Source organism: Populus alba, chromosome 12, assembly GCF_005239225.2.
Source record: "Populus alba chromosome 12, ASM523922v2, whole genome shotgun sequence".
In the NCBI taxonomy this organism is placed as follows: domain Eukaryota; kingdom Viridiplantae; phylum Streptophyta; class Magnoliopsida; order Malpighiales; family Salicaceae; genus Populus; species Populus alba.
Window position 1 is genome coordinate 13,879,750 of NC_133295.1, and position 11,198 is coordinate 13,890,947.

At 31.1% G+C, this 11,198-nt stretch overlaps 1 protein-coding gene across 1 annotated transcript; it reads left to right on the top strand.

Moving 5' to 3' along the window:
* Positions 1-2,289: 2,289 nt before the first annotated feature.
* LOC118060617 (BAG family molecular chaperone regulator 7) lies at positions 2,290-6,389 on the top strand. Its single transcript, XM_035073856.2, has 3 exons — positions 2,290-3,092; positions 3,189-3,479; positions 5,961-6,389. Exons 1-3 carry the CDS (start codon positions 2,385-2,387, stop codon positions 6,189-6,191), a joined length of 1,230 nt encoding a protein of 409 aa, XP_034929747.1. The 5' UTR covers positions 2,290-2,384; the 3' UTR covers positions 6,192-6,389.
* The last annotated feature ends 4,809 nt before the right edge of the window (positions 6,390-11,198 follow it).

Consider the following 11,198-nt stretch of genomic DNA (forward strand, 5'->3'; position numbering starts at 1 on the left):
ACAAAGAAGTAAAGAGCAAAATAACCTTTTTCAATATTATTTTCCAACATCTATTACGAAAACATTTTATTACAGTCATCTCGTATGAGAAGTATCATTATCGCATGCCAATTGCATCAGAGGATCATCAAAAGTTATCCGGGTTAAGTTTTTCGAGGAGAATTAAAAAATTACATCATGTCAACAATTTTCTTAAAAAATTCACTAAATTCACCAATCCATATAGTTTCCAACCAGAGCTCAACCGGGGCAAAATTTGGATTGCAGTTTTCGCAGATTAGCTGGAATTTCTTTTAAAAAAATTAAAATAATGTTATTTTAAAAAGAATTTTTTAAAAATTAATGTCAATGAATTTTCTAATTTTACATGAATTAGTAGATCCAGGCTAATTTTTTTATTTTATTTTTAATCAAAGACCGGTTTATACCTTACCATTAAACTAAAAGAATATTTAAAAATATAGTTGTGATTATTTTTTAAAGTGTTTTTAATTTAAAAAAGTATTAAAATAATATTTTTTTATTTTTTTTAAAATAATTTTTTATATTGGTGTATAAAAATAATTTAAAAATACTAAAAAAATATTAATTTAAAATAAATAATAAAAAAAATTAAAACACAAAAATAAATATGATGTAAATACAATTTTTATGATAAATTTTCACCCGAATTATCGGAGTGCGATGCAGTTGAGTAGCCAGTCCAAATAGTAGTAAGGGCCGAAAACTACCAAAAATAGAATTTCAATCGGAGCGTCTTGAAAAGAGAAAGCCGAGCCCAAGCCCTCCAATCACGTGCGATAACAAAGGACACAGATTCTCGGACCCCACATGACGCGCTCCTCCGTGCTGTAATCGCACTACCAGATTCTCATGTCCCCGTAATTTTTTGATCAGGTCATGGACACTTCTGTACTTTCGTCCTCCTCTAATATGCGGCGACCGTGTTTTAAATCTTGGAAATCTATTTAATTAACGGTTTAATCTTGTAGACAAGAGGTGATGGGGCAGGCACACATCTTATGCTAGATATTAGTTGTTTTTTTAGGGATGGATGTGATAAATTAATGAGATGTCATTTTTATAATTACTTATACTCCATTTAATTTCTTTAAAATTATATCATTTTATTATACACACACGTATGAACATAAAACAAATTACATGGAATCAATTTTAGCAATTTTAACAATGTTGCACAATTAGATTGTACTATTCTATTTTTGGATAATGATGAATTTACTTTGTTAATTTATAGCAGTTTTTCGTTTTATTTAATACCGTTTACATATTTTATCATTTAAAAAAACTTAGGATTATCACCTCTTGTTTTGTTTTATTTATACTTAGTTTGAATAATTGAGATGTGTTGCTTTTTAATTATTTATATATACTAATATGTTATTTTGAAATAACTCTCAACTGTAATTAAATTTAATTATAGTATTTAATTTATTTTATTTTCATTAAACAAGTTGAATTTACTTATTTAGAATAGTAGAAAAGGGTTTTTTTTTTCTAAATTATTATCATTGTAGATGAGTATTTTTTAAAAAATAATTTTAACATTATTTTTTTTTAATACGGTAAATCAAAAGGGTTGACCTCTAATTTATTTTTGTATCATTTTTAAAAAATAAATTTCATTAAAAATTTAATTATTGACATTTAAAATAATTTCAAATATAAGAATTCACTACTAATTCAAAAGGTTCTAAAAAGCTTGAAAATTAAATTCCCTGACATTGAAATTTCTTTTCAAATAAAAAAAATTAAAATACAACATAAAATCTCATCTATTGTAATTAATAACTCATCAATTAAATTCTAATTCTAAATAAATTATTCACACTTCTTATATCCAAGTTAATTTTTTAAGACTGTGCAAAATTATTTAAATTATGTATTCTTGAAATTATTTAAAAAATAATAATTTAATCTTGATGAATTTCAAAAACATTTTTAGAATAATATAAATTCAACAAAATTATAAACGGTGTTTTTACTGTAATAATAGATATAATTTGTAAAGAATTGCTAAAATAAAATTATTTATTTATTATTTAGTGGGGAAAAATCAACAATCTACATGTCATAAAAGGATGTCATTTAGCACCGTTAATGGAGCCTTATTATCCACTAATCCTCGCTATCAAATCCAGACAAACATCGCAATCAAAATAAAATCCCCATTTTACCCTTATGATGTACTTTTGACTTTTCTCCAATTTATGTCCTTCTAATTCCTCGTTGAACTCACAATCTTGTCTTCTTGTCCTTTGGATTTCCCTTAATAACTCATCATCAACATCTTCACTCTATCATCCACTTAACTCCACCCCCTCCCCCAACTCACCGAGTAAGCCTCAAAACTCGCCCGACTCATGAGCCGATTTAGAAGAATCGAAATCTTCGAGCCGCACTATGCTCCCGTCTTACTCAAAGAAACCTCCATTTTCACTCCGAAATCACTCGTTTTTCCATCCTTTGAAGAACCCGAGGAGCTCGCTTTTGCTGCTTTCGATCTCTTGTGCTCGAAGCCTACCTCTTTCGAGGTTTTTGATACGGTGACTGATATGGTTAAAACGCGTTCGTTTTACACGAGCAAGAGTATCCACGACCGATTTGAGACTGACTTGCGCTTGCACACTCTTCATGATCGCGTCAGCGAGCTCGAGTCAAAGCTTGACAGGCTAGTCAACCCAAAGATCAACGGCGGGAGTGGTGCTGAGAGGAAGTACACGTGGACAGCGGAGATTAAAGGACCGGTGACAGAAAGGAAGTATAAACTGACAGCAGAGATCAAAGGAGGAGAAGAGAAGAAGAAGAAGAAAGAAGAGAAGATTAAGAATTATAGATGGACTGCTGAGATTAAAGGAAAAGGAGAGGAAGAGATTCCTATCTCGCGGAAGTATACGTTTGAAACATCAAGTGGATTTGCCGGTGAGGGTAGCAAACCAGAAAAGAAAGAGAAGGAGAAGGAGAAGGAGAAGGAGAAAAAGATAGAGGCTAAGGAGAAGAAAGGACAGTGCGCCACGCGTCTTGTTGAAATCGAAGATTACCCTGATCATGGAGCTGTTGTTTTGCGCCAGGTAATCTGTTCTGTTTCCCTGCATTCAAGTTAGTTAAATGTGCTTGAACGAGAATAGCAGTTGAAAAGATCACGTTTATATTGTATGTTTTTATAGGCATTTGCAAAGAGAGCTGGAGTGGTGGAGAAGAGGAAGGGGAAGAAGAAGGAATTGTCGCCTCAGGATGCAGCATTGTTGATTCAGATTACATTTAGGGCTTATTTGATCCGGAGATCACAGGCACTTCGTGCGCTTAGAGAGTTGGCGATTGCAAAAGCTAAGTTGAAGGAGCTTAGAGCTTTGTTTAATAACTTTTCATATAGGCGTCATGTTGCGCGTGATGCTGAGGAGAGGCAGAGGTTTTCGGAGAAAATTATTGTGCTGCTTCTTACTGTTGATGCCATTGAGGTAAATCATGTTTTTCTTATTTGAAATGAAAGGCTCTGCAATTTGCTTGAAATGTGCTTAGATGATTACTTACGGTTACTGTTGATGTTGACGTTAAATTGTTGGACTTGGAACTGGTTTGAAGTTTTCTAGGCTTGGTTTTAGTAATTTGCCGTTATTGCTTGATTGAGTACCTGAATAGATTTCATGGAAGATTTTTCCTTTATAAAATCCCACGCTACATTGTGTTTTCCAGAATTAGGAAGTGAATTTTATCAACGTAGTAGTTTTGCATCAATTATTACAACAATCTTTTGGATTGCATCCATTCTCGTGTTGTATTTTGCTATCTTCATATGTTTGACTATTAAGATTAGTACTGAAAGAGTATATCGAATTAAGAATTTTATAGATCATGTTTGTTTGTTTTGATAAAAATATGTTAAAAAGTTGGGGCACACATGTTTAGGAAAATGTGAGAGCTGCTGTTTGATCTCACAAAAGATGTCCTCTTGTTCAAAGATTGAATGCAACTATTGTAGTATTAAACAACCAATACTCACCTATGATTTTGATATTGGCTGTTCACATGGCTAGTGTCTTGTATGTTCTGTAACAAGCAAATGAACTTGCTAGATAGCTTGGTTCTGATTTGTTTAGTAGCAATATTAATTACATGGAAAATATGGTGGCCAAGCTTGTCCTTCCCATAACCTTGTGGAACTGGGATGATAAAACATGCACATAACATTTTGGTTCGTGAAGTGCAGTGCTACCATTTTTTGTAGGCTACATCTAGATGTATGATTTGCTTTCAGCTTCTTGGTGTTGGCAAGTTTCAACTGCAATTTCTCTAATTTTGGAAGGCTATAATTTGTCTCGATTTTGAATATGAGCTAATAGAGTTTACATGGATGTCCAGTCTGATAGATCTTGAATGGGACAGGTGCTCTGTGATGTTAGGTTGAGTGGTAAAAGCCGCTCAGAATGATCATATTGAAATTCAATGGCCGAGAGCTGAACTTGATGTGGCAGTTCTTAATTTTCTTATTTGGCTATATAATTGAAGATACAACTTTCAGTTGTTCTTTAGCTGAAATGTTTATGGAATGGGCTGTGGTTTAGGTAGTTTCTAGGTTCAAATCTTAATTTTGAAGGAAAAAGTAGCAAGTACCAAATCAGAAATAAGGATAGGTAGTTTTATGAAGAAATTATCGGATGGATCGGGTCCACTACATCAATCATTGACCCAATTAGTTAGATATGCTCTATCATATCTGGTTGGCTTCTTTTCCTCAGCTGTAGGTTGCTGTGTGATCATATGATTCTGTTCTTTTTCTTCATCTTCCTTTTTTTACCAGTGATTAATTTTAACATGTTTTGCCCTCATTCACTCGGGTCCTATTTGGTAATAGTTTCTTGAATTTTCTACTGGCCTCAAATTGGGATTTAGTCTGTTTACTGGTTGCTCATTTGAAAAGATAAAAAGAAGAAGAATGAACTATGGGGGTCTCAGTGTTTATATGAATGCTATTAGAAAACGGGTATGGTGGAGTGCATTTGTTAACCTTTTTTACATTCATATCGTACAAGGATTTCACATAAATGATACAGCTTTATACTATCTTGATGTACCAATTGCAGAAGTATTATGTTGATGCTTTTGCAATTGTACCAAATAACTGAGCTTGTGGTTGTAGCTGCTCCCACCACACTATCAAACATAGGCTAAGGCTCACCCTCCTTTTATAACACTTGAGTTGAAACACAACAATTGATTCTAGTTGATTGAGGAAGTTAACAATTTCTACCTGCATGTCTTTCCCTGTTAAAACTGATGGTGATGATTGTGGGCTCTTAAATCTAGATGTCAAGAACTGAACTTCTGTGCTCATTTAAATTCCTCATAATCTGTTCATCTTAAAAAAAAGTATGGGGTGCTAAAGTAATATTTCCATGCCTACTTCATCAGGTTTACTGTAAAAGACATGTTTAAAAAAATGTAATGAACTACTTCATCAGGTCTTATGTTGTGTCTCTTCTATCATTTGTTTAGATGTTTTAATTTTAATTTTATTATGATTATTATTATTTTGGCCCAAGAGAATATGTATGTGTTGTTGAGCTTGCATTAAGAGTGACATTCAGATTGTGATGAACTTTGCCTATGCAGCCAGTCTGTTTTTTGTAAGTCATGTCTACAATATTCAAGGATCAATAACCTTAATATGATTATATGAACCATCTCTTGTTTTACTACTATTGTCATGCCAATTAGATCTTAGATGTCCAAGTTTAATGGGGGGAAAGGAGAATGGCTAGATATCTTGGATCTCATGGTTAGACTAGTTGCTGTACAGATCTAAAATACCCGCTTCTCATCTTCCGAATATGTTGGTTTTGGTGGTGGGGGTGACGGCAGCTAAGTAGCTCCCTTCCTGCCTAACGACGCCTTACTTCTATTGGTTCTTTAATGTGCATTTGATGTGCTGTGTTGTGCAGGGAGCTGATCTAATGGTTCGAGCTGCAAAGCGGTCAATGGTGGATGAGCTGGAGGCAATGCTTGATGTGGTGGACCCCCAGCCTGCCGGTAAATCACTTTCTATGAGAAGACGAACATTTGACATGCCTGATGGTGTCGTACGAAAGGAAATTGCTGAAGGTGTGGCCCAGGTTGTCCAGATGCTTGATGAAGAAGAGGATGGCACCGCCACCTTTGAGGCATGCTTGTAAGCAAGTCATGTTTAGTAAGAAAAACTCATTCCGCTTTTGTGTTTTTCTTGGGTGTCCCGGCTTCTTTCTTTGTTGTTGTAGAATATTGAACGCAATTTGAAAGCTCCTGTTAACTCATCATGCCGTGTTTGATGTGGTTGCCCTAGCTTGCTGTTGTCTTTTGAATGAGAGTTGTGTGCTCTGCTTTTCATGTCTCCACTTCCAGTTTTCACCTAGTTTATTAACTCTCTCGCCCTAGAGTCCAGTTAATCTTATATGATTAAACATTAGATCACCTCATGTCTTTCAATCTTTTCGCATCATGTTTAGTTTGCTCACAGATAGGATTAGGCAGGGCATTATGAACTTGCATTTCATCACTGCTGGAGAATGCGTGTGTTCCTTACCAAGAGCTTTCTGTATTTTCTGATGAAAGCGTGTGGGTCTGTGTAGGAGACCCCTTGTAGCCAGACAGGACAGAAACTTGTTCTGGGCTCCGATACAATGAAGGTGGTGGGGGCTTGCCTGACTTGAATGATTCAAGTAATTGTCGTGATCAGTTTCTAGTGACCATTTTTAGGCCCTGTCGGTGCCGGATTTACCTAACTAGACTCTTTGGGAGCGTCGTAGAGTTTCTGTTTTAAAGTGCTTGTATTTTTAATTTTTTAAAAAGTTTATTTTTTACATTAAAATGATTCAAGAATATAAAAATATTAATTTGAAACAAAAAAAAAAACTCAAAAAATACAAACCAAACAGTCCCTTTGAGCTTTGCAATTGGTGGATGATATCATTTTATAAAGCAATTTTCTTGTACCAAGAACTTTTTTATTAATTACTCAAGAAATTTTTTAATTATTCAATAATTATGTTAGTTTCTAATATTATAGTAAAATAACGTCACCTTAAAAAATCAAATACTATTCATTTGGTAATATAAATTTCACAGTAAAAAAATTATTTATACTTTGAAAATCTAACCAATTTGCATGAAACTCTTATAATTAATACACTTTGAATAAAAGGAGCTGGTACTTGGGAAAGAAAAACATTTTTATCGAATATAAATTAATTAAAAGTATATATCTATTGCAAGGAATATTTTATGTCAACACTTCTTAAACCCTAAGATGCTTATAATATCATGAAGTAACCAAAGCAGGATACTCTAACCTCTTGGAATTGGTTTAAACCAATTCAAATAGGGCTTCATTTGCGGAGATATTATAAGCTTCAGCTGTTCATTGTCAACATGGGTGTCGTTGATTTTCTTCTTCTTCTTCTTCTTCTTCTTCGATTTTTTAAGCAGAAGGGATTTCTTCCCTTTATATATGTGCGAGCAAATTTAGACCAATTTTACGGTACTCAAGAATCAAATATTGCTACAAGTTGGTGCTGGTAAAACAATGAATAATTAAAAATAATGCAACATTATTAATAAGAGACTCTCTCTCTCTCTCTCTCTCTCTCTCTCTCTCTCTCTCTCTCTCTCTCTCTCTCAACAAAGTCTTTTTCCTTATAATTGTATAAATCATACCTTAAAAGTAGGTCAACCAAACTTGATAATAAGTTATAACTTTTAGATTTTAGGTTTTAGGTTCAAGTAAACGTTCGTGTTTTGCTAGCCTAAGTTAGCCGACCAAATTATTTAGGAGTGTTGTGTTAACCGAACCAAACTCTATATATAATTTCCTTGTAATATTGCAATTCTCAATACTCGATAATGATAACAAAATAAGCAGTATTTTCATTCTTGTTAATTTATCTTAATTATAAAACAACCATAAGTCTTTATTACTATTTACAATATTTTCTGATTCCATCTCAATATTCTCTTATAATTATATATTGATGTGTTTGTGTCTTAACTCCTGATTTTTTTGTACACGAAAACCAAGTTCTCTCTTTGATGAAGGGTGTATTCGGGATTGGAGTGTGGTTGGGTTTTTTTTGATGGACTCATAAAAAAAATAATAAAAAGTATATATTTATATTTTTATTTTTAGTTTTTAGTGCAAATTTTCAAGTGTTGTGCATGTTTGTTTCTTAAAAGGATTATACTAAAAAAGACTCAACCTCACCTTCATTATATCTCAATCCCAAACATGTAGAAAGTTTCAAACAAGTACTATTAAGCGAGACAATAATTTTTAAGAGTTTTATAAAATATTATTAAGTTATGGTCATGCTCTACGTCTAAACTTTTAAAAATGAGTTTTTTTTAATGAATTTCTTGCATGGTTTTGAATATCATTTAAGATTGAATTGTTTGTTAGAGTTTTTCTTATCATACGTGAAGGATTATATACATGTGAATACATTCAAGCTGGATTGTATATCATTTAAGTTATTTGACTGTAAGAAGTTTCAAGTTTCCAAAATTTGGATTATATATCATTTAAGTTATTTGACTGTAAGAAATTTCAAGTTCGGAAAACTGGTTAGCCTGAGTTTTAGGTTCATGTATATAGGAAGGGGTATTTAAGAGTGTGATAATGATTATTTTTTTAATTTTTTTTTTTTTTGAAAATGCATCAATATAATATTTTTGAACATATTAAAACAATAAAAAAAATACTAAAAAACTAATTTGAAAAAAATTTAAAAATTTTAATTTTTTTTTCAAAAATATTTTTAAAATGTAAAAATAAACTTATTCTAAAATACTAATATTTTTTTAATTTTTTGAGATAAAGTACTTTGTGGTTATTTAGTAACATAGTGTAATGTATTTTTCAATTGAAAAATTATGAAAATAATATTTTTAAAAATTTAATATTTGTATATTAAAATTATAAAAATAAAATAAAATTTAAAACAATTTAAAAAACCGTTTTTCCAAATAAAGGATCAACGAAGAGGCTTGGAATGCATTTTGAAAGCCTCTGAAGCCCTAACTCTGCCGAGAATCGATATGGGTCAAGAGTGGAAACTTCGAAGTTTAATCTGACTGAGATTCATGAACAAAGTGTTCTGGCCAGGCACGGGCGTCAAGAAAAATAAAGTGTAGACTCATTTATGGTAATAAATGAGTTGTTGAAAATTTTTGTCTGGGTGATGTGCCCTCACATCCGTAGCCCTTTGCCTGAATTTATTGCCGTTGGTCAAGAACAGGCACTTTGAACGACAACATTGAAGGCAAATCACAAGGGAAAGAAAGGAAATTCTCACAATTTCATACCATTTAGTTGATAAAATAATGTTGACACCATGGCAACATTTACTACAAGCATTTAGATCCTGTCTTGTAACGTGATTTACATTGTATTTTATTAAATTCAACTTTGATGTTTTTTAAAATTTACTAATTCAAGTATTATAAATCTTAGAGTTATTGAAAATTTATATATTTTTTAATTTTATAATCCATGAGATTAATTCAAGGTACACGCAAATTAATCCTAAAAATTCATATAAATAAAAAAAATTTAATATTATTTTTTTAAAAACATATTTTTTAATTAAAAATATTTAAACTATAATCGCTACTATATTTTTCAAACACACTAGAAGACAATCAATCTATATTAATCTATATTCTTTTGATGATGGAATCTGATAATAGTCTCGTATTTATATCCAAAATTATTTTTTGAAAGCATCATAAATTATACTTTTTAAAGTATTTTTTAAGGTTTGCATGTATTAATAATAAAAAAAAAATTAAAAATATAATTATCACGTTACCAAACAAAGATTCTTCCGAATCCAAGAGCAATGTTCTTTATCCATGGTCTGGCATTATTGCATTATTGGCTGCTTCTCATTTTCAAAAAAAAACCTAACTTATGCCTAACATGTGCTCCTAACCCTATTAGTTTTATGTTCAAGTAACTTATAATTCTGTATAAAATAAGAGAGATCATGCAAGAAACATCATTTAATTTATATTTATATTTATTTTATTTTCAATTATAAGACACTGACCAAAACCTAAAAGTCACCTCGTATGCCTGCCTGAAGTTTCTCTGGAAAAGCTATTTAACTAATTTTATAAGTTTTCGAAGTTATAAAATACATGTTTTAATTATTGAAACCTCATTAGCTACGTCGATACGATGTGTTTAAAAGCTTTTTATAATCAGTTCTGCAATATTTTATTCAGTTCTCTAAATTTTATATTGGCTAGTTTGCAAGATTCAGATTCACTAGATAACGTGGCAGACATTGGCAACCAAGTCCAAGTCAAGCTAACCACATTACTTACAAGTTAAGGTTTCCCTTGCCTTGTATTTCTCAATTAGGAATTAGGTATTGTGGGATCAGTTTTGTATCGAGATCAAAAAAATAAAAAATAAAAAACAATCTAATCAAATTAGGTTTTACATGAGTTTGAGAAAGAGATATCGTCAACGGGAGATTTTTTTCAATGTATGTTTTTTTTTTTTGCTCTTGTTAATAAAATATTCATAAATGAATTATTATTATAAATATTGATAGAAAATTTTGCTAGTAAAACTATTAAATTCAGGAGTGATAATTTTTTTAAAATTGCATTCTAAATGATCCATTTATAGTTGAACTAATATATTTAAAAAATATTATTATTTATAGTTTTAATTTTTAATTTGAATCCTTAATGACATTTTAAGTCTTCATTTGGTGATGACATTGTATTGTGTTCTAAAATATTTTTTTAAAATACAGTTTTAACTATAAAAATATCAAAATAAATGTTTTTTAAATGATTTTAATTTTAAAAAGTAAATTTTACAAGAGAAACTACATCCCACCAACAAAAGTATATGGTAATTCTTTCAATAAGCTCTACGAAAAAGCTGATACCCAATAGAAAAAAAAAAAATACACACACACACGATTACTTAAGGCTTAAAGTCTCCATATCACAACTGTTTAATTATCATAAAAAAGGTCAAAACATTGAAGTCAAAGTCATTCGACCAACATTTACGCCAAGGCATAAGAAGATATTTGGTAAATGCATGATAATAAAATAATTACAAAACAAAACAATTATTAAATTATGATTGTGAATTAGGAAAAATATATGAAAACCAATCTATGGTA

Bases quoted from the DNA above. Each gene is read 5' to 3' on its own strand.
- LOC118060617 (XM_035073856.2), top strand. From the start codon at position 2,385: ATGAGCCGATTTAGAAGAATCGAAATCTTCGAGCCGCACTATGCTCCC. The intron at 3,093-3,188 runs GTAATCTGTTCT...ATGTTTTTATAG, and splicing joins GAGCTGTTGTTTTGCGCCAG to GCATTTGCAAAGAGAGCTGG. The intron at 3,480-5,960 runs GTAAATCATGTT...TGTGTTGTGCAG, and splicing joins TTACTGTTGATGCCATTGAG to GGAGCTGATCTAATGGTTCG.